This window comes from Polistes fuscatus, unplaced genomic scaffold (genome assembly GCF_010416935.1).
Source record: "Polistes fuscatus isolate 324 unplaced genomic scaffold, CU_Pfus_HIC Scaffold11, whole genome shotgun sequence".
In the NCBI taxonomy this organism is placed as follows: domain Eukaryota; kingdom Metazoa; phylum Arthropoda; class Insecta; order Hymenoptera; family Vespidae; genus Polistes; species Polistes fuscatus.
The window spans coordinates 445,443-469,610 of record NW_025113009.1 but is presented as its reverse complement, the minus strand read 5'-3'; the positions used below and the strand labels follow the sequence as shown (position 1 = coordinate 469,610).

Genomic DNA, 24,168 nt, shown 5'->3' with positions numbered 1-24,168 from the left:
AGTTATACACGTGTGTGTGTGTGTGTGTGTGTGAAATGTTCAACGGACACCCGAGCACACACGGGCACACATAGATGGTAGTGCGAGAGAAAGAGAGATGTACAAAGGGGAGGATCGCACGGGTACGGGTACGGGTACGGGTACGGGTACGGGCACGGCAAACGCTCGTGCAGATCCGTTGATAAGAGGTGGCCGCGGCAGTTTAACCCGGCGAGCAATTAAGGCGATACGATCGGTGCTCTCTCGTGAAATAACGTCACCCGCGTACCTAGATACCTGGATAAGTGCTACCTTTGTCCTTTTCTCTCTCTCTCCTTCTCTGATGCATGCGAGATGCGTAGGTGTGTCTGTGAGTATATACGTATATGTTTATACGCTTGCATTATATACGTATATATATATATACGCTACTCTTTCTTGCTCGAAAGTGCACAACTCTGTTTACGCGCGTGTTTTGCATCGCGCTTTCGTACGCGCGATTGAGCACACGGAATAAGAGAAAAAGAAAAAGAAAGAGAGAGGGAGAGGGAATTACCAGCTGTTCCGTGCACTCGCTGCGGGACCACTCGACTCGACTTAATAACGCGATGCCACCAACGTTTCTGCTCTCGACTTGGTTTCTTCGATAAGTGGAGCTCACTTTTTCAAGAGAAAAAAAGAAATTCGAGGAAATAAGAGAGAGAGAGAAAGAAAGAGAAAAAAGAAATAACTGTCTGAGCGAGAATTTTCTTTTTTACGACACGAGCTGCGAAAGTGAGAACCTGAATTTTATTTTTTTAAAAACGGAAACAAGAGAGGAGGAGGCAGAATGTTTTATTCAGTAAAATAGACTAATAAAATAGGTGTATATATATATATATACTTATAATGGTTGAAAGAACTTTCGTAGTACATAGGGAACGTAAGTAGATACGTGTGTATGTAGATACCAAAAGAGAGAGAGAAAGGGAAGAAAAATTATGTCTCTCGGGATTCGCATGTCCTGGAAAGGATGCGAGGATCGCGATAACTATCGGCGATGAGCGCGCGGAGGTTTGTTAATCGCACAAAAGGGCGAATCTCGCGGGCGGGTGGGCAGTCGGGGGGAGGGAGAAAAAACAGAAAGAGAGAGAGAGAGAGAGAAATGCGCGATGAAAGGAACGAATAGAAGAAGCGGCATGGCGTGCGTGCACGTTTTACGAGGGAAGTTAAATGTCAAGAGCCTGAGGAATAAAGTACCGAGAGAGAACCGCTTCGCTCCCGCTTATGTTCGCGTGAGTGCCATCGCCATTAAATTTTCTTCCTAGCCCCCCTCTCTTTTTCTTCCTGCCTTTTATTTTTCTTTCTTTTTTTTTTTTCTTCTTTTCATTCTTCCTTCCTTCCGAAACTTGCCAAGGAAACATATACCGAGTGTTCTCGTTTCAAAATATCATGGAAAATCCTCTTTAATCTGAAACTTATGTTAGAAAAATATTGATCTCAAAAAACGAGAGACGCATCGTATATCGACGTAAAATTATATTCCGATGATACAAAGTTGAAACACATAAGGTAAAAGAAAGGGAAAAAGAATGCCGTAACGATAAGAAAGCTAAAAAAGAAAAAAAAAAAGGAAAAAAAAAGCGGAAAAAGGCGTGCGCGTCGAAGGGAAATAAAAAATGGAGCACTCGTAAGGAGTTGAAAAGGGAAGAAGGATGAGGTTAGAAGGGAGTTAAACGAACAGAAGGCAGCAAAGACGAGCAAACAAAGGAAACTCGTTCTTCCTCCCATTTTGGACCGAGCGGGTAATTACTGGTCGAACCTACTCCTGTCTTCTTTTTTTCCTCTCTACCTTCCTTCCACCCACCCCGGACCCTCGACCGAGTCTTCTGCAGAGCGATGATGGTACGTCGAGAGTCACTGTGAAAAAGTGCACGAGAAAAGGAAAGAGAGAGAAGAGCGATAAAAGCACGAGGCGAAAAGTCCGACGAGGCGTACGGCAATAAGGCGCGGTACTTTAGCGACACAAAGGGAGCTCAAATATCGGCCAACTGTCGTGGCTCGCTGCCTCTCGACCCACCCCCTAGTCCCGCTTTTCCCTCACTCTATCTCTCTCCCGCTCTTACGCTTCGTCTCTCTTTGCGCACCCCTTTTCCATCGGGCTGTCAGAGAAAGGAAGAAAAAAAAAGGAAGAGAGAGAGAGAGAGAAAGAAAGAGAAGAAAAAGGGACCTGACAAAAGCAAGGTAATACAAAAGCTCAACGATAATAGGAAGCGCGGCAAGAACCACCCTACGCTAGTTCGGCTACCTAATCTGTTACAGTCATAAACTCCGTTTTTGCACTCCACCATCCGCTACCGGCACCGCTATTACTACCACCATCAACGGCATCGCCATCAACATTACCACTTGCTTCTTTACGAGCTCTACTATCCCACCCCACAACACCCCACCCCACTCTACTCTACCCTATCCTATCCTATCCAGAACGACACACTTTCCGGAAGTACTCTGATCCGCGATCTTTACCGATTTTCTTCTCCCTCTTTCTTATCTTCCTTTCCCTCGCGTCACCCTTTAAGATAAATATCTGACTAGAAAAACGTATATGCAAGAACCGTTTCCGGAGATAAGATCGTTAATATCCCGGAAAGATCGATGCGAAAGATGTGCTGTTGTTGTTTTTTCTTTTTTTCTCTTTTTCTTTTTTTTTTTCTTTAAGAATAGTTTACCTTTTTAATCCTGCGTAGTAGATTCCTTTTTTTCATCTCGTTGAACACTTCCTATTCAGGAGGATTCGAACGATCTAAAAGAGATTCGTGTCAAGCTTGACTGCTTTGGAGGAGGGGCGAATATGTTACAATTACCGTCAAACTGAACGGCTGGGGGAATTGTAAAAGGGTCGGGAGTCCTTTCAATGTGCCCTTATTCTCTACGCTTACTTCCCAAACGCGCTTACGACAATGTCACCCTTTTCGATCTCTTGGGAACGATGGTATCCCTTCCCCATTTTCTGTCTCTCTCTCTCTCTATCTATCTCCCTGTCCCCTTTTTTCTTTTACGAGAGGGCCACAGTGGCGTCGAAATGAAATTTCCAGAGGCAGCACTTATTCCCACCCTACACGTTTGGTTCGCGATAATCTCGTTATCTGGCGTCATTACGGTCTCAACCCCTCGAGTAGACGCGTCCCTCTTCTTCTACGCTCCTCTAGGGTGGCCCTTTCGAGGCAATGAAATTCGAGCACGCGGCCAAATCACCCGAGAGCATCTAAATCGTGATTCTCCGGCCTCTGTCTACATAGGGACTCGTTCATTTCTCTCTTTCTATGAACGATCTGTTTTGCGGCTCATAAATAGAAGATTTCTCTGATCAAGTTCTAAACCCTAGGGGATAACGCGTGCTTTAACGCCCTCTCTTCTGTATATTAAAAAGACCGAAGAAAAAAAAAAAAAAAAAAAAAGAAGAAAAAGAAGAGAGAAAAATCGATGTAGTTTCTTTCCTTTTAAAGCTATTACGAATATTAACGACGAAAAGAAAGAGATAAATATAGATGGGGACTTGCCTCGAAATACTCGACGGGTGTTAAATTCGATAAGGGATCGACGAACTTTCGAGCGGCGAACAAACTCGATTCGATCTTAATTATATCGTTTGCGAAGACTTTCCGAAAGAGTAAGAGGGAGAAAAGAAAAAAAAAAGAGAGAAAAAGAAAAAAAAGGAAAGAGAAAAGGAGAGAGAGAATGTTATCGCCCACGGATTATACTCGTTTCTTCTGCTTTTTTGTTTTTTGTTCAACGAACGCGCCGTTTATCCGGTTTCTCGAATTACGATCGTTCCATCTCACTCCAGTCAAGGAAATAAAACATACAAGAAAGAGACAGGAAGAAAGGAAGAGAGAAAAAGAGAGAGAGAGAGAGACAGAGAGTGGAAAGAAAAAATGTACCCCCGTGTCTCCGCGATGTCGCGCCATTATCGAAGCTATCTCATCGGTCGACTGGCCGTTTTTAAGAGCCTTGGCTGCTTTTATCTGTGAACAAGCTGCAGCTAATGTAGGTACCCAACGAGGTCCCAAAGAGAGGACCCTACTCCTTTTTTTTATCCCTCGCTCTCTCTCTCTAGCTATCCCTCTTTTCGTTACAACCACCAGATCGTTGTCTTCGTAGATCCCCGAACAACTATAAAGTCTTCGAAAGAAGAGAAGGAGAAGAAAAGAGTCGGCGACAAGAAACCTCGGAGGGAGACTAATACAAATGATTCTAAACAAATAAATAAAAAAACTAGTGTGTGCACTTATGTACGCACGTTAGAAGTTATACTTCTTTGGCTTACCAAAACAAATATAACCTCAAAAATAACTACACTTGTCGAAAAGACGATAAAATGATAAAATAAAATTAAGATATTAAATATCATTTTGTTTTGATAAAGGTTTAATTAATAAGTATAATCTAATTTATTTATTTACGAATTACTTCATGCTGTAAATTTGAAATCGCTGTGCGCGCGCATCGTAAATACCGACAGACTTCGTAGTGTCGATTTTTGTGTCGCTGTGCGCGCGCATCGTAAAAATTCACTCTTGTCATTTTTCCCAAACGCGCCAAAAAAAAGTATAACTTAAAAAAAAAAAAATTAAGAGAATATATATATCATTTTCTTTCTCTCCGTGAATCTTTATTCCTGTTACTCGTCTTTTCGTCCTGCTATGTAAAACGATGTTAAAATCTTAACGATCATTAATAAATCGACGAAATAACATTCGAAAAGCGTTGAGACCTAGTTCAGGCTTTAGCTCGGTCAAATTTGTATCCGTAATTCAATAACGGGTTATACTACCTATATCGAATAAATCGTTTTAGATAGAGTCGCGTGGTGTTCGAGCACGCAACAGACTTTCCCTACGTGGCACCGAATTCCAATATTATTCGTACGTACTACGGAACTACGAACTCTAGTTGCTAGACACCGATATTCTCATGCATACTAACTACCTAGTCTACCCTTTCTATATTTCCAGTCTCGTCGTTTCACCCCTTAAACGATCGGTCTCTCGGTCGTTGAAGCAGCAATCAAACGTTTCGAATAAAACAGATATATACGTATATATATATATTAAATATACATAAAACTATCTATATGTTTACGTATACCTGTGTATTTAACTTATTCATTTAGTAATCATAAATATTCGTATATGCAAAATTACCTATACTCTACTCTCGTAAATTCATACTAACAACTTTCTATTCTAAACGATTGCAAGTAATTAAAAAGCGATTCAATCAAGATTTGACAATTCTCCATTTTCCTCTTTCTCATTCTCCTTTCCTCAAAAGTACCAATGAACGAATTAAATAGAGACTCAATCGCTTTATAATTGCTAGTAATTAGTCAAATTTCAGCCGGTGTCGTCTAATACCTAAAGAAAAAAAATTCAAGATCCGTAGAAAATAGAACAAGAGATAAATGAGGAGGATAAAGAAGACACAAAGAGTTCACTGAGAAGGACTTTGAGCGATAGTATGGATACCGAGCGATTATTCCAAGTCGCGAGAAACGTACGGGTTGTTAAAACGAAGAGAGAGAGAGAGAGAGAAAATGGAAGGAGAGACTTACCGGGAGATCATAAAGAGTTGTAAGAGAGTGAGAGAGTTAGAAAGCAAGAAAGGAAGAAGAGAGATGTGGAGAAGAAGCAGCTACAGATGGGATCGAGCCGGTAGTGGTATACGGTAGCTCCCATGTATATCATTAACCTCATCCTCGTTTTTCGCCTCCTCCTCCTCCTGCTCTTCGTACCCTCTTCCGCTACATCTCCTCCATGCAACAGCAGCAGCAGCAGCAGCAGCAGCAGCGTAGCACCACCTCCATACCTCTCAGAGCAGAGGTCTCAACGGTCCGATGGAACAGGAATCTTCTATCTTTCTTGCTCCCTCTACATCTTCCTCGTCGTACGTCCAATGTCGTTTCAGAGTCATCCTTCGTCTCTCTTCCACGCTAATATCCCGTCGAGCGGAACGAACAGAGAGGGTAAGAGCGAGTAAAAGAGCTTCCAAGTGTGTGTACCTCTGTATATATGTGTATGCGAAAGAAAGAGAAGGATAGTAACCGTGTGCACAAACGAGTAATTAACTATCTCCGCATGAGACACGTGTTCCCACCATGCTCGCGCACTCTCTCGTTCCCTACTCGTGTTCTATCTCTCTCTCTCTCCTTCTCTCCGTTCCTCTTATTCACCCTACGAACCGCGTCTCTGTTTGCACACACGCTCTTATGTTAATTCGGCTTAGCGCCCTGAACCCCTCGAGGGGCCGGGACTGGCTTCCAAAAATTACGAGCGATCACGGAACGAGGGGAGAGAAGAAGAGACGGAGTGAAAGGGGGAGAGGGAGAGAAGGGGGAAAAATACACGCACAGAGCCGTATAGTGGTCACGGACGATCTCCCTCGTGGAAAATAATAGGAACGTCCGGTGTCTTCTTGTCTTTCAATGTCGTCGTCGTCGTAGTCGTCGTCGATATCGTCATCCTTCTCGTTAGAAGGCAAAGCACGAAGGGAGTGTTACGTTGGGGAATAGGAGGTAAAGCGTATGTCGAAGGGTGTCGAAGGGACTAAGAGGCGGGACTTGCTCCGTAGGGCTCAGGGTAAATGACGTACTAGGAATACTAGATGAACGTTGCTGGGCCGAAGACCCGATTAAGCGATCGAAACACACACTCTCTCTCTCTCTTAGATTATTTTATTAGATTATTTTCTATCTCTTACATTATTTTATCGGTACAATTAAGAAACTCGTAATCGTCGTTGCTCCACGGCAAATAAAGAAACGAACGTGTACTCTCGATAAGGTCGCAAGAAGGATGGATATTTTCGAGTTTTTTTCGTATCCAAGGCAGATCTCGCTTGTAATTCGCATAATACCGACGTTAGAGGGTCGACCATTTTCTACCACTAACACTATCGCTACGTCTACTACAATTACTCTACTACCACTATTACTCTTCTATATTCCGCTGGAGGCGAAAACGCAGCGTGTGTACTTCGCAAACATCTCGCGTTCGTTCGTTCGTTCGTTCCGTCGCTCACGGTGATTCATCGTCGAGAGCAGTCATTGAATCGGCCGCGAAGGGCGAGCAAGATGTGGCCAAGCTTTGTAAGCTTAATTTGTAAATAAGTGAAAGGGAGGGAAAGAGAGAGAACGAGCGAGAGAGAGAGGGAGAAGGTGTCGACGAAGAGAAGAGTCTACCACGGAGAGAAACGTCGATATCCGAGCCCGTAACCCGCCAAGGCAACCTACAGCCTAATGCGGGTACTTACCGGCAGCAATTTACTTCACCATTCATCTTCCCATTAGCGGTGAATAATTCCGCACCGTTTACGCTGCAATTTCCCATTCGTCCGTGCGGTCGAGACGACTCGCGTCGAGATTCCAAAGTGGGTTTCGTGACGTCTCTCTATCTCTTTCTCTATCTCTTCTTTTCTCTATCTATTCATCCTCCCGTACCTGACCTCTGCTTTACCTCTACCCTGAGAAAAATATCTCATGTACTAACAATAGACCAAGATTCTTTCAAGAATTTACTTCTTTTCTTTCTTTTTCTTTTGGAAAAATCCAAAATACCAATTATGTTCCTGATTATAGGATCAAAGATTTTATTCTGGTGGTCTCAGGATAAACTCAAATTATTTCGAATCGAGAACAAACACCGCTGCGTTTTCCACTTGCGCGTGAAATTCCTTAACCATTGGTAATATCAATGGGTGCGCGTATAAGCGCTTACGTTGTACGTAAATACGTGTATTCGTAACTGATTAACATCCACGCTTTGCTACCCGGCCAAATATTTGCTCGTTTCTCATCGTTGCTCGACGCGTACTTCTTTCTCTCCCTCCGCGATTGGTATCCATGCCAACGGTGTGACCTTAGAGAGGCAACGAGGAGAGTTAGAGTAGGGGAAAAAGATCAGGAACGACGAACGTCCGGCAAATATTTGCACGTCCTAGCAGATTTGCTGAAAAGCGTCGTGCCGGCAGCTGGAACGACAGTTCGGAAAATAATACCGTCAGACCTATGACCGTATACATAATATATATGTTACTTTCTCCCTCCCCGTTTTGAACGGGAACAAATTCACGAAACCCAGTGGATTAGAAAAACTGATCGCGAAAAAACGATCGGACCCTTTTGTCCGAAGAAAAAATTCTGATGAGGAAAGAAAGAGAAAACAAGAAACGTCAGCCCCAGCAGACATCGTTAGACAGACGGAAAAGGGGAGGAGGACTTTCGAAAAGAAAGCCCCCTCGCCACCAGTCTAAAGCAACTCCCCTCCTCCTCCCCCCCCCCCCCCCCCCCCCCCCCCCCCCCTCCTTCCTTCTCCCCCCCTCCCACCCCCCCCCCCCAAGATCCTATCCCCTCAGCCCCTCCCTCTCTCCCTGTCTCTCCCTATTCCCCCCTCTCCCCCTACTCCCTCTTCTCTTTTCCCTTTCCTCTCCCTATTTCCTTCCCTCCCCCTTCCCTCCCACTCCTTCTCTCCTTCCTCCTCCCCCCTCCTCCCTCCCAAACACCCCACCCCACCGCAATTTTTCTGCTTGAATAATAAATATCGAGGAAGAATAATCGCTTGGAATCGACTTTGGTGCGTGTCAGAGGTAACGTCGTTGGACGCTTTAACGCCCGATAGCCCGAAAGATAATCGAGGAGTCTTCGAGTGAGAAATTACAAGGCGTACTTAATCACGAAGATCGAAGGACAAAGAAGCCGTCCAGGCAGGCAGCCAGCAAGCCAGCCAGCCAGCCAGCCAGCCAACACCAGCCAACCAGCCAGCCAACCAGCCAGCCAACTCGTCCGTGTCTCGAGCGGCTTTTATACACGCGGACGGGAGCGAGAACGGCCTGATCGAGGATAATCATTAAGTGTATCCTACGTGCGTGCGCGCTGCCGTCCAATACTCTCTCTTTCCCTCCGTGCACCCCTCCAAACCCCCTCTTTCTCCAGCCAACGACGATAAGTAATACCATCGTCCAGCGATCGTGGGTCCTGCCTCGAGGCGCTTTTACGGCACGAAGGAAGATAAAGAACATGCTGGGAAAGGAAAGAGTAGGGATAGGATAGCATACTCGGTCACGGAAGAAGACTCTTGGAAACCAAAGGAAAGAGAGATAAAGAGAGAGAGAGGAAGAGAGGAAACGAGAGGGGATACACGACAAACTGCCAAGCCTAATGCCAATTAGTGCCATTCTCCTACACGAACAGAACCAACAGCAGCAGCAGCAGCAGCAGCAGCGGTTACGGCAACAGCAGTCAGAGACTGGACTCGAAGAGGCTTCTACGGACTTTCTTTTTTCTTCTCTCTCTCTCTCTCTCCTTCCTTCCGTGCTTCTTATTTCTTTTTTCTTTCTTTCTTTCTCAGCAGCGATCTTCACGGGCGAGGTTTACAGAGCGGTTAGGCGTATTTATCGCCATTCGTGTATGTACCGATGTACGTGTACATGTGCACGCATACAGGCATATCCTCCTCGTCGAGTAGCTGGCATTATTCGAAAGGAACGTGCACGAAATACTTATGTACACTCTCGCGCATTCCATGGAGTGCAACGTGCTTTCTTGGACGCGCCCTTCTTCCCTTTTACGAGCTTCGATTTTATAAAGGCGAGACTAACGAGCCGTGAAAATCGTCGACGTAGTTTCTTCCTCCTCTTTCCAAGGAGAATCATGTCCTTTTTTCAGCAAGATCGACGACCAGTCGCCTTCTTGTTGGGACAAATTCGAAGTCCCATCCACTCCGCTCCATTCCACTCCACTCGTCTCTTTTTTTTTTATTTCCTTTTCTTCTCTCTTACTTTGAAAATTTGGTTTTCTTTCTTTATTTGTTTTTTCTTTTCTTGCTCCTAGTGTTAAATCGATCGAAAATTGATCCAACCTCTTCTTCTACCGACTCGACTACGAGACTTTTATATTCTCCTAGAATTGAAAAGTTTTTTCATTTTAACGAGCCCGAGGCAAAGAGAAGCGTAATGTAATCGAATCCAAGAGAGAGAGAGAGAAAAAGGGAGAAATCGCGTTGGTCGATCGAGGGTAAGAAGAACGAGTCCCTTTTACCCTGATAGAAATCGCGGGAGTGGATGGACCTCGAAGAAGAGAGGTAGTAGTCCAACCGCAAAAAGAACCACGAGAGTGGCCGCAACTTGCCTTTGCCGTGGGCGCTTCGGAAAAGCGACGGATTTAACCATGCTCTCGTGGTGGTAGGTGATCGAGGAGGAGGAGGAGGAGGAGGGGGAGGAGGAGGAAGAAGAAGAAGAAGAAGAAGAAGGAAAGATTAGGGGATAACAAAGACGAGAGGAACAAGATCGTCCAAGTTGTGTAAACGAAAGGAGAAGCTCGTAGAATAGATAAGAGATGTCAGCCGATGGAATGTGAGGTAATTTGAGAGTTATTTCAACGAAAACGGGTGTGTAAAAGAGAATGGAAGAAAAAAGAGAGAGAGAGAGAGATAGACAGGTAGATAGATAGATAGAACCTTCCATTCTAGTAGAAATATATGCGGAGACGTAAATACAATCGAGTCGGCACAATGGATTATATGCTTCAAGCGTGTAGATAGACCTCTTCGATGTTGTCTTGCCTGGAATAGAAAGTATCTTTTTCTTCTTCCTCCTCCTCTTCTCCTTCTTCTTCTTCTTCCTCCTCCTCCTCCTCCTCTTTTTCTTTTTCTTCTTCTCTTACTCTTGTTGTTCAACTATCTATAGCCAAGCATGGTCGAAAGATAAATACTTGAATCTTTGAGCGAGCGTGATCGTTGCATGGGGTAAAGCAGCGACGAATATAAGAGGGCAAATAAAGCATGCGAGAAGAATATAAATGTAGATGTAAATATAGACGTGTATATATCCGTGTATCCTTCCTCTTTACTCTGGCCAAATCGTCTGACAAGAGGTCTGCCGTAGACGACCACGACAACCACGACGACGACGACGACGACGACGACGACGACCACGATGACGACAGGCAGATGGATCAAAATTTATTGGCTCGAAAATATTTAACTATCGATCTCTCTCCCTCTCTTTCTCTCTTCGAAACGTGATTCGCTAAATCTATTTGGAGATTTTTCTGGTTGGTAGTAACGCGTAAGAAGGGTCGAGAATGAAACGCGAACATTTATCGACTCGTACCTAGAATCGTTCGGGACGAAAAATTACAACGAGGACGCGGAGGGTATCCAAGAAAGAGGGAGAGAGAAAGAAAGAGAGAAAACGTTAGAGGTGAAACGTTATATACGCGATCTGGGATTTTTGCGGTGGAAGAAAACAAGTAGCTATCTTCTTTCTCCGTCTATTTGAGCAGGAGATAAAACAGAAGGGTGGCCAAAAGGGATAACAACGGAAGAGAGAACGTGGCTAAGGTACTTTGTAGAGCCCTTCTTCTTTGAATTCTCTCTCTTTCTCTCTGTTTCAGTCTCTCTCCCTCGTAGTGAACCAATTTTACGGCACCCCGAGGACCCAAGTAATACGCTTCGAGCTCGAGGGCTCGTTTCTGGCCATTGTTGTGCTGGCCGAGGGATTATTTTGGCAAGATAGGGGGATTTACAGTTGCAGCCGTTCGTCGATCCATCCATCCATCCATCCAACCAACCAACCAACCATTCGTCCGTTTCGTTTCGTTTCGTTTCGTTTAGCTACCCTTGGATTATGCGATTCTCGAGCACCTGCAACCAAATATCGTCGACACGCCATCTTTCTTCTCGCCCTTTCATCGACACCCTCGAATCAGCAGTTATACGTTCCCCTTTCAAATCAGCTGTCCGTTTTATCGACGGGAAAACACTAAAACGATAATAATCGTTCTAACGATAATAATCTTTCGTTTGCGCGTAATCTTTTTCTAACTAATATCTCGAGTTATATACTTATCAAGGTGAATAAAGCGATCAATTTGCAATGTCATTAAGGTACAATTTCATTAAAGAAAATCTTCTTTCAAAGAATCCCAACGCTTTCGTTAGTTAAATGTCTCTGAATACCGATCGAGCTCATTAAACGGATCTCCTCCTTCGAGCATAGACTTTGTTCTTCGATTAAGCAATTATCTCGGGGCGTCTTATTGAAAGGAAGAGAGAAATGGAGAGACGAAGTGAGACGTCGAAGTTACGTAAGACCAAACGATCGACTTATCTTCTTTAACGTCGTGCTCTAGATGCCATATACGTAGACGTTTACTACACTTACGTATACGCTTTTACGCTTTTATACCGAAGAAATGCAGACAAAAAACAAAAAAGTCAAAGTAAGAAAGATTGGCTTCTTTTACGTATCCTCTAAATTTTTATCGTACATACATAAACAGCGATTCGACTTTTACGATCTTTTCCGTCTTCTTCCAGAAAACAACCCTCCTCCCTCTTCTCCTCCTCCTCCCACTACTACTACTAATACTACTACTACTCTATTATCATCGTCGGGTGATTCTCATGGTCGAAAGTCCACAATTTAATAATGCACGAGTAGCGATAAATGAGTCGAGAAAGATGAACAAGCAATTCCGAGGAGGACCCTTTTTCTTCGGCTATAGAAAATTTGTGGTACTCGATTAAATGGTTTTATGGTTAATAAAAAATAACCAGAAAAAAGAAAAAGAAAAGAAATGGCGTCGTAATTCTCGCTTCGCGTGATAATTTTGGCGAATAATAATATAAGTTGAGTTAGCTTTCAGTGAATCGATTTATTCGTCATGCCTGGTATAACGCGTGGTAAATTGAGTTGCTCGACGATACCGTATTACCATCCAAGTCCCCTTTACCAGCAGTTATTGGTTTTCTAGCGACCCTACTTAATAGCTATCGGATATTAACATGATTACTGTAAAGCGCGCGGCAATTAAGGGTAAGCAGTTAGCGAGTACTATATATGTGTATGTGTACGAGAGAGAAAGTGTGAGCGTCTGTGTGTGTATGCGTGTGTGCATAGGGTTTCTCAACGCGATTAGAGTACACCGAACATAGATATAAAGGTGGAAACATTAGGAAATAATAACTCTACAAAGTTGTACATGAAAAAAATCTCGTTAAACATAAAATCGTAGATTCGCATTAAAGATGAGGACCGAGGTGTAACGAAAGAAAAGAAAAGAAAAGAAAAGAAAAGAGTTGGGCCGTTTTGTGGCACGGGTCGATAGCAAGATAGACGTTCACCGTGTCGATAATATCGAGTGAAGCTTTGTAAAGCGTGTATAATGAGTAGGCGAAGAGAGAAAGTGACGGTGTTGCTTGAGTTTGAGGAAGCAAGGTAAAATAGAAATTAAAACATGATCGCGCGAGTGGAACCGTTCTCTTTCTATCTATCTATCTATCCATCTATCTATCTACCTATCTATCTTAAACTCAACTTCTAGACACTTAAATGCTATTATACATACACGTCCTACTACATAGAAGACGCACGTAGGTTTTCTGGCTCCCTATATTCATTCGCTACGTCGACGAAGCGGCATGTAACGTGTAATTACGGCCGAGGCGAGAGTAAAAGGAAGAAAGGGTAGGATCGTAACACTCTGCGAGTCTATATATCGTGAGGTTCCTCTCTCTCTCTCTCGCTCTCTCTCTCCTCGCAACACTCCTCGCTCCTTTCCTGCCCCAGGAAACGTATAATGGGAGTATGATGCGTGAAATTTACCGGCCGCATCGGCGTAATGGACGACGTGACGCTCAAGATATCACCCGTGATTCCATATTTCTGCGTCGTGCACGCTCGCAAGCCCTCGATCTCCACGCCCACGTCATCCGACATTATCTCCTATCCTCTCCTCCTCCTCCTCCTCCTTCTCCTTCTCTGAAATACGTTAGCTATCCTCTTTCCGCGTTGATACTTTACTTCCAGAGTAGCTATCGTTATTATACGAGCGATAAATTAATATGACAAATGAGATTTCAAAGAACGTATCCTATTAAAAGACTAAATATATGTATTTGCACAATTTGACTTGTACAAATCGACGGTAATTCCAATTCTCATTATAATGCCTCGTTAAGCAGCGTTTCGTGTCGTTCGATTACGATAAGAATAAAGAATAATCGGTAAGAATAACGTTTCTCTCTCTCCCTTTCTCTCTCTCTCTTTTTCTCGAATAATTCGTTCGAATCTGTTTAGAAATCGGAAAATTTCCGAAACGGAAGTCACGCATCGTCGATTCCGGTAATAACGGGCCGTCTGACACGCTCGGCCGCGTCTCAAACGGGCCGCTTTATCGGTACGAATTTTCCTCGAATTTCCGCGCAGACGAACCAACGAACGAACCAACGATAAGGGACGCAAGATGGCCGATTCTTCTTCTCTCTTTCCGATCGCATTTTCTCTTTCCCTTTCTCTTTCTCTTTCTCTCTCTCCCTCCCTCTATTTTTCTCTCTCTCTCTATCTCTCTCGTACATTCTCGTACACCTTCCAGTCTGTCGAGCACATCGAGTTTTTTCAGCTGCACACACCGTATACATTTGAGCGACGCGTCGGCGCAAACAAGCCGATTAAAGGTATCAATATTTGCCGAAAGCCGGGCTCCGCTGCTGCGCGCGAACGTGCGCGCGAATTTACGGAATGTAATGTCCATCTAATGCGACCTGTATTTTTCCTCTATTCGATATTCATCCGCGTCCAATCTATATTTCTTTCCATCTATCTATTTTCCTCTTCTTTTTTTCCCATTTTATTTATACAAAAAAAAATAATCGAAATAATCGAATTACTTTGTAGGACTAATCCCAAAGTTAAAAACTTACTTATCTTTTATTCTCGAATAACTGATCTCGTGGAAAAATAATCTGGCAACCGGGAATTAGTCAGAATAGAAAAGGATATCAGAACGTTTCTTTCATGACGCTGACACGAAGGGACAGGAGGAGGTACTACGAGGACCCTTTCACAGGCTCGTCCCTTCCTCCCTTCGTCTCGTCTCATCTCGTTTCTATATATCAAGCTGCCTCCTGCCTGCCTGCTTGCTCGCTTGCTCGTGCTTGTCTGCCTGCCAGTCTATCTCTCCACGTGCTACAATATCGCCGTGCCGCATCCGGTGTAACGCCTGTTATTAGGGATGGGCCAGATGAAGCTTTCATTATTCCATCGGAGTTTCCCTCTTACCCGACAACACCATTATAATACATTGTAATGACCGACTTCTCTCTCTCTCTCTTTCTTTCTTTTTTCTTTCTTTCTTTCTCCCCTTTTTTTCCTTCTTTTTTCTTCGCTCTTGCAAAGAATCACGATAATCGTTATTAAGTCGACGAACTACGCGACAGACATCTTCACATTTTCTACACGATGTTCCATGTTAACCGGTGAAAACTTTTGTTTTTATCCTTTTTAAAAATAATAATTAAATAAAAATATATTAATCGATCGTTTGTTTTGATTCTTCGAAAATACGTTTGGGAAAAAATACTTGAACCTACTTTTTCGACTGTTTTAAGGAAAAAATATGTATAACAAAAATATAATCATTTTAATGTTAGAGAGGAATAAATTCGCTCGAAAAATTTACGACAATTCGAATCACTGTGCGAATAAAAGAAATAAATATCAAATTTTGATAAACATTCTTTGATTTGTTAGTCGCGACTCGTTGATAACGGTTTTATAATTAAAATATTAAAAAGCACAGATTTATTTGATAAAAGAATATATTCAGTTGAGAACGTTTTACCATTTTAGTCTACTACCTGCAAGATTACGAACGAAACTAAATTTCGTCGCCGACCCTCTCATGGCAATTGAAATGAATGAACTGTTATGTATTCTATACGTATGTTTATTTATTCCCCGAGATAACGATGCAAACTCGAGATTACAACGACTCGGTCGTCCTATAATAAACACGTCAAATTCGACACGTAGCTTATAAGAATATTATTCTTTTAATATTTCAATCATTTTAGATTAATTATTATTGTTCGTTTATCAAATTGAATTCTCTTTCTCTCACCGTTTTTTCCTATTTATTTTTTATCAAAGAAAAAATAAATTTTTCATAAACAATCTATTTATTTTCTTTCTATTTAACTTTTCTAATATTTAAACAACTTTCAATAATCTAATTGTCGTTTTATTATCATTTAAAAACTCTACATTATTTTTTATTTTTTCGATTTGAATCAAATCTTATTTTTACGAAAATTAGAAATAAAGAAAGGTGTATATGTAATGAATCCGTTCATCCATCCATCTTCTAATCTTTGTGCGATTAACGCAAACGTCTTGCAAATATACAGAGAGAAAGAGAAATCCGCACAAAGTTGCAGTATTTTTGGCACGGGCAAAAACAAATCTCGATGCCAAAGGTGCTCGTTCATCGAGCTTACTACTCGCAATACAAGTAACGTTGGTTTAAACGTTGCCAAAAATTTGACGTAGTTGAAATTGGATCTATAATATCGTCTTCGTCAAAGCACCCTACAGTTGCCTCGTTCAATGATTCTATTTAAAGAAACGGGAAATGTCTGTTTTCTTATCGCTGTCGTTTCTTCGAAATGCTTTACAATAGCATATTAATGTCATGGTTCTAACGCGACTATCAAGAATCGTCAACTGCACTTTTTATCCTTCTTATATTCATAACGATATTATGAAATCATCGCGAAATGATGGGACACTAACGTAATAAACCGAGAACATTTTCTAACACTTTATTAAAGCTTACCTCTGAAAATAAAATTCCGACATATTACACTCAACACAATGATTACAAATTAGATTAAAATTATACGAATATCTAAATAAATACTTCATCTGTAATATAACGACTTCCTAAAAATAATTTTTCATTACTCGAGTCTATTTAAGCATGCAAGTACTTACATTATGGTAACATAAAATACGACGTTATTCGAGTTAACTCGAGTGTGCACGTTTCAACCCCTATCACCCGGACTAATTAATTCGAGCGTACTGGCCGCTTTTTTAAGGATTCATTTCTACAAAAATATTATCGCGTTCTACAAATTATACAAAGTACAAATCGTTGCGAGGAAAAATAAATAATAAAGTTAAAGCAACCGATGAATTTACAAAATACAAGACATTGCTTCTAAAAAAAAAAAAAGAGAGAGAGAGAAAAGAGAGAGAGAGAGAATTTACAAGTCGCCCACGCATCTCTCGATATCTCGAAATAGGAGGATGGGGTGAGGTGGAGGCGGGAAAGAGGTCTGCACACGTGCGTCCGGGTCGGCAGGAGCACGTGTCGCTTACGCGAGCCGTTTATGCTAGTCATTTCTACATACGTACATACGTATCTAAGTAAGTGAGTATATATATATATTTATATATTTATATATATATACGAATATATACATAGGATGCGCGTAGAGTTAACTCGCTCGCTCGTGACGAACACGTGCGACATCGTCTTTTCTCCACCGTTTCACAGCATGATCTCTTGGAATCTCTAGGTAATCGAGCGCCCGAGGAAACCAAATGCAAACGAGATTAAAATAATGGGATCTTTCGATATCGTTTATGTACGTCAATGGATTTCCGCGTATACCCATTCCTTTTATGACAAAAACGATACGATGAAATTAATGAATATATAGATAGATATATGTAATCTCTGCTAACAAGAATATGTCTACTATTAGTACACATTTATAAGACTAATATACGTTGAAATTCCTCGAAGCAAATTACACGATAAAAAAAGAAAAAGAGAAAACAGAAGGAATAAAAATAAAGAGAATAGAGTTCGTGCCATGAGCAGCAATTTGGCAGGTTAAAAAGAATTCTTTGAAGGGTAACTCGATAGAATATGGACGATCGAGGTACTGCTGTAACGCAGCCCACTGCCTACGTCACTGAACGTGACCAGAATCGCTGGTGTATGTCTTTATATACGTGCATATGTGTGTACGTGTGTGAGTGCGTGCGCGGCCGCGCATATATGTGGCGGGTGTACGTGTGCGAGGAAGAGAAGGATAAAAAGAAAGAGATGCTATCCGTGTGTAAGCACGAGTAGGTATGTATTTCTACGCGTGTGTGTGTGTGTGTATGTATGTGCGCGAAACCAAGCAAGTTCGTCCCCCTCGATTGGATCGAGTTACGATGAACAAATCGCTCAAACCTAATAACAACGACTATAATGCGAAGGGTACCTGCGACCCCTTTTGAAAAAATATCTTTACGAATCGAGAAGAGAGAAGAAAATAATAATAATAAAAGTAGGCGCGATTCAACGTCGATTTTAATTAAACCGTCCGATGGAACGTGCTGCTTCCGTCGACAATCATCTTCACCATCTCGCATATATTATATTTTTTACATAATTAATTTTTTTATTTCTATTCCCCCTCCCACAATCTCTCTTCCGTCTCTCTTTCTTCTTTTCCCTATCTCCGTGTGTCTCCTTCTCGTTTGTATTACAAATATAATTTATCCGATATGATGGACGTATGTACAAATGTGTACTTAAAAAGAAAGAGAGAGAGAGAGAGACAAGGTTAACGAGCTTAACAACAATGTAAATCAGGAATATAAATCATCTCGAAAGAGTCGCTCGATAAATATGCAGGCTACGGTAAAGAGAAACGCACTGCAAGAGGAATTCGAACCGGCTCTACGATATTCAAGTGAATGTGAAAGGGAGAGAGAGAGAGAGAGAGAAAGAGAAATATAAAAAAATAAAAATAAAGAGAATATCGAAGGCGTGATGTTTGCATCATGTGAGAGCACGTAGTCGATACGCAACATTCTTTTATAACTCCTTGCCTGCGACAGTTGCTACTTGCAAAAATCACCTAGCACGCATATTTTTCTTGATTAAAAAAAGGCGTTACACCTCGGTGGCCTTTAAAAAATTTATTCAGCTTTCGAAGGAACGAGAATATTTAAATACACGGATATGTATTCTAATAACAAAAATGTGTGTGGGAAAAGAAAAGAAAAGAAAAGAAAACAAAATGACTTTTGTAACGATTAAAAGTTCTCAGTGTGCGGTGAAAAAAAATCGTCAAATTTATAGGAAATAAATGTTATTTGTATTTTTCTAAAAAAAATAATTGTAGTGAACAGAAAGAAATTCTACAAGGTTATAAAAGCAAAGTTTGACATCCGCGAGACATAAATAGTCGAATAACTCGAAAAATAAATAAGAAAATCGATTTAAAAAGTTATTTGAATCGTAGTAATAAAATTAGAAAGCTTTATTGTAAAAAGCAATATATTCGAGTAAACCATACCTTTTACCGTATCAAATAAGAGGTAAAAAAAAGGGAAAGTAAAGGGAGAAAATCTTGTTTAAAAAATGCTCAAAACGAGAAAAGTTTGTAATTCTACGAAAAGAGTTTGCTCAGCCGAAACGACGGCGAGTATATATCGCGCGAGTAGAAAATAGTAACTGATAAGCCGGTATAACGTGAAAAAGAAACGTTTCGTTCAGTGCATCGACTTTGCGACTATATACATAGTTGGATAACTTCGATGCTAATGATAGAAGTCCAGTAAAAGGAATAAAAGAAGAAAAAAAAGAGGAAAAAAAGAAAGGTAAAAATTAATTTAGTACTCACCGGATGCCTCGCGGCAGCAGCAGCCACCGCAGCCGCGTTGATTCCAGCACTGGGATACATAATAATATTCCTTGTCCAGTCTTCTTGGTTATTTTCCTTCACGAAAAAAAATATCCAAAAAATTTGGGAGTGTCAAGGTCGCGTCATCGCGATTCACCGAAGCGCGAGAAGATAACTGCACGGAATTTACGAACGACTACTTTAGAAAGTAGAAAACAAAAGATTAGCGCCGAATTCAAACGGCGAAAACTCGCGCGGGCTATGCTGTCGATGAGGAACGGTTGAAACGGCTGGAACGGTTGGAACGACTGGAACAGCTGGAACGGCGTGCCCCCGTAGAAAGATTTTTCTGGACGATCCAAGCGTCCCTCCGAACGACGATCACAATTTCTTTTCGTCGACAAGGATCCATCGGCATGCTCCACGTTCCTCCTCAACACCTCCCTTTTTCATCGATCCGGTTCGCGTTGATCCGAATCGCGAAGGCAACGACGGCGTCGACGAAAATCACGATAAAGGTAATAAAAACAACTACTATAAAATGATAAGAAGAACTGGAAGGAATGGAAAAGAATTATTCAAAGGCGGTGACAGCCAAGACGCCGTGGCCGGCTAGCAAGTGTCACGTTCTTTTCCCACTTTCAGGTCAGTCGGTAAGATAGAGAGCTACAGAGACGAACGGAACCGCGAGAAACGTACGCGGAAAGACGCCAACGAAAATATGCTTTTTCAAAGATGAACGAAAAACGATTTAGTGTCACCGCGAGATAATAACTCGAATTTTACGAAAGATTTATTTATTTCACCCACCATTGTCAAAGAGGTCGATAATTCCGTTACTCTTCGTATTCACAGTTACACCGAGGGAAACAAAACACAATTATGTTCACTGGTACGATCCTTTCGCCTATCATCCACTGAACACTTCAAAAAACTATACCCCGTACACTCACTTTTGCTTCCAACTCGAAGCTTCTGAACGAAAAACGCGCGATCGTTGTCGAAGCGTCGTATACTTGTAAAGTTTCGCGACGCGAAATAACCTCTTCCAACGACGTACACGGCGCGACTGATGGACGCCGAAGTAGTGGGGATGTATCCCCACTCTGCGCCGCGACTCTCCCACTCGGCGGTCTCTTACTCGTTCTCCTTCTATCTCTTTTCCACCACAATCACCACCCCACACCTTTCTGCTCCCTCGTTCTTTCTCGCTCACTCTCTCTCTCTTTCACTTTCTGTCTCTCTTTCTCTCTTAGATATCGCTCGTTCTTTCTTTCAGCAGCAATGCTGCCTCGCTTCACCGCACTTAGACCCGCCAAGCAGCCCCTCGAACGTAGTCGTCGTCTTCGTCGTCTCCATCGTCTCCATCGTCTCTGTCGTTTCCATCTCCTTGTCGCTCTCTCTCTCTCTTCCTCTCTCTCTCCTTCGTCCTCAAGGCTCGTATTAACCGGCGCGATAGCTCCTTCACAATTAAGTCGCGTTATGTAAGGGCCTCGAAAAGGCGAGCACGAAAATCACGGCTCGTTAAAACGTCGCTACGATGCTCTCCCCTTTCTGATGCGCCCCCTCCCTCGATAGTACTTTACTCTCTATCCTCTCTCTCTCTCTCTTTCTCTCTTTCCACTCACACGTACAAGCTGACGCGTGCATGCCCTTTCGCGCTTTCCGATGGCTGGATGTTCCTCAGCCAAGTTGATTTTAATGCTCTCTACCGAGTTAACACGATCAAACTCGACGTTTTTATTTTTCGATCGCAGGGAGATCAAATCGATGACGGGCCGTTCGAAACTTCTATTAAAACGTAGCATCTAACAGACCGAAAATAAAATGTAAAAGAAACACCATCTATTTTCTATTGTTATTCTTTTTTCCATGAAGTATCTAAGGCGTCAGGCGTTAGCATGCTCGAACTCGTCTTATTTTACGACTATATGTTTCTCCTAGCATTTCTCGTGCAAAATACGGAGGAGAGAAGTTGCGCTACTCCCATTTACGTATACTCCTCTACATGTATATATGTATTTACGTCGTCGTCATTGGCGGTTCTACAAACGATCGAAATTAGTCACGACTCGTGCATGGCTCATCGCCGATAAGAGAGGAAGGCTTCGAGAATATTTTGTCGAAGCTTCTTCTCTTTCTCTCTTCTGTCTTTTTCCCTCCATCACCGTTCGACGCGCCCTGATTTTGTTTGCACTACGCGAAACGATACGCCGCCGCGGGAGATGAAATTTAAAAATAGCGACTGACTCAACGAAAGTAAGTAAGTATACCTATGTATACATTTATCGACGTTGATTACGTATCTTACTCCCCCCTTAAACTATTCAGGAGTCTAGTCGATGGCTTAGATTATTTCAAGGAAAGTATCAATCGGTGGATGAAGGAAGAAGACGATCTCGGTATTGTATGGTTCTTCGAACGATTCCAAGTGGAGGTAAGTATATACCGAGAAGAAGACAGGATCATTGGAAGCATAGATAGGTGGATAGATCGACGAAATCGCGGCCGTGGCGTACATACGCGCGAGTATTAGCCGTCGTTCGTCTCCCCCCTTCAGCCGACGCGTGCAAACAAATCGAAAGTTTTTCGCAAAATGGCCGTCACCGGGCTGACACGGATGTCCGCATAAACTCGCTCTTTCCCTCTACCCTCCCCTCCTCCCCTTCCCACTACCCCACGTCATTCTCTCTCTCGGTACTCGTGATTTCCCTCACCTCCCATACCACCACAAATATGGCGCCTCCACCCGTTTTCCCAACCCCTACATACCGTGGCTGCATAAAGTGCGAGAGCGAGAGTAGAGAGTAACAAGGGGTAGGGATAGGAAGGAAGAAAGGGCAAGAGAGAGTAAGCATGCTTTCTCTTCTCTCTCTCTCTCTCTCTCTCTTTCTCTCACTTCCTCTCTCTCTCACTCCCTCCGTGAATAGAATATATGTAGACGCACGTATCTCACTCTCACTCCCTCATCACGGTTGCGAACGTACATGCGCAAGTAGTGAGGACCGGGTTGCTCGCGTGTGTGGTAAGGGGATGCCCCTATGTGAATATCGCGCAGCACACAGTCCCAAGCAGTTTCCTACTTGATTGCCGCTATCGTCCAGCAGCCTCGTAAGGGAAGCCGTCCGCGTGGATTCTACTACGACGCCTCGACCAATCGGAACGCTCATAGGCGAGCCTTGGCCAATCGTAGCCTTATTCTCCCTACCACTCTGTGCTACTGGCGCAAAGACTCGAATGAGAGCTCGTCCTCGTCCAATCCTCGACGTGACTTTTTCGATCGACGTCCGCGCGTTTAGTCCGCGCGGACTTCTTCGTTCTCTCTCTTTCTCGCGTTCTCTATGGCCATAGCTATACGAAATGAAGGTGCTACGCGAAGCCGCAGCGAAACATGAAAAATAGGGGGCTACACGAGGAAAAACACGGTTGAGGGAGGAGGTGGAGAAGGTGGTGCTGGTGAAGGATGAAGAGGAGGTGGAAGAGGACTCTGTGGGATGGACCCTACGAACCGAAACAGCAAAGGCTGTTCAGGGTGATGTGATGTGGTGGTGGTGATGGTGGCAGCGGTGGTGGTAACGGTGGCGGCGGTGGTGCTGCGCCAGTCGGAAGATAGAGAGGCCGAGGATGAGAATGGAAAAGTAACATAACGAAACGTCGATCCCATTACCTGAAGCTCTCTCGCTCTGCCGTACAGCGAGCTCTGCTTTCGACCCTTAATCCAAAGAAGGATTAGAAAACCCCATTGTCATGCTTCGCGGAACGCGAGATGGTAGGTGTATATGTGCGTGATTATATATACGCGAGAGCTCTTTCTCATTCTCTCTCTCCCTCTCTGCCTCCCTCTTTGATTCTCGGAGTCGTATATTCGTCGGTTGGTGCATGGCGGAGGCGATGGCGCGGGACCTACCCTTAATGAAATAAATACGTGACGTACCGCGGCGACGGTGGGTTTTGTTTATCGCGAGAACCGTGAGCGTATTTTGCTTTGTATCTCCCTTGCTCTCTTTTCTCAGGTGCGGCTCTTTATCTCCTTTCCACTGGGCGAAGAAGGAATATAAGGCAGTACCGTAGAGTGTTGGCGTAGCTGTCGGTCGCGCTTGGTCGGCTGCGGTTTATACAGAGCCGCCTTGCCAGCCGCTTGCCGCCTGCCGCAGCCGGTTTGCGTGTTCACCGTGTTCGCTCCGTGGATACGTGTCCTCGGCGCGGTTCTGCGCGGTACTCACCGAACTCTGGCCAAAGCGCGACCGAGAGGGAAAAGGAACGAAAGTGGCGCGTAGACGAGAAGCACGCGAGCAAGTGCGAGGGAGACCGAACGATGCCGTGAAAAGCGATAGCGAGAGAGACGCCAATAGGCGGCAGAACCAGTCGCTGCGGTCGCCGCGGCTAACCACACCGATGTTCTCAACCTGTGGCGACCTTGCCCGATCATCGCGGATCTTGCGAATTACGAAAAGCTGCCGGATCGTGCAACGCGGACCGCTCGACCGTGTAAGAGGATAGAAGTAGCGTACGAAGGAAGATCAAGAAAAACGTGACACTAGATCCCTTTGAAATCTACCTTCGCACAAGAAAAAGAGTCAACAGCTCTGAGCTCGTTAACTCGCCAAACTTGGCCGATGGGTAGGTATTATCGTTTACACGATCTATCCTTATCTTAAATCGCTGCTCTTAATAATCT

At 43.3% G+C, this 24,168-nt stretch overlaps 1 protein-coding gene and 1 long non-coding RNA gene across 6 annotated transcripts in view; one reads left to right on the top strand and one right to left on the bottom strand.

Annotated features, from left to right (window-relative positions):
• The window catches only part of LOC122526502 (protein groucho-like), an 87,591-nt gene extending 65,477 nt beyond the window's left edge, over nt 1–22,114 (bottom strand). Inside the window, exon 1 of one of the 3 annotated variants that reach the window (XM_043649942.1) lies at nt 19,491–22,114. In XM_043649942.1, the coding sequence (XP_043505877.1) occupies nt 19,491–19,550 (60 nt within the window). In that variant the 5' untranslated portion in view covers nt 19,551–22,114. The remainder of the gene's footprint in view (nt 1–19,490) is intronic. The other 2 variants (XM_043649941.1, XM_043649943.1) reach the window with 2 other exon arrangements.
• Nucleotides 22,115–22,536: 422 nt separating this feature from the next.
• The window catches only part of LOC122526505, a 45,970-nt gene continuing 44,338 nt past the window's right edge, over nt 22,537–24,168 (top strand). For all 3 annotated transcript variants that reach the window (XR_006306087.1, XR_006306086.1, XR_006306085.1), the window contains exon 1: nt 22,537–24,110. This is a non-coding gene — a long non-coding RNA (uncharacterized LOC122526505). The remainder of the gene's footprint in view (nt 24,111–24,168) is intronic.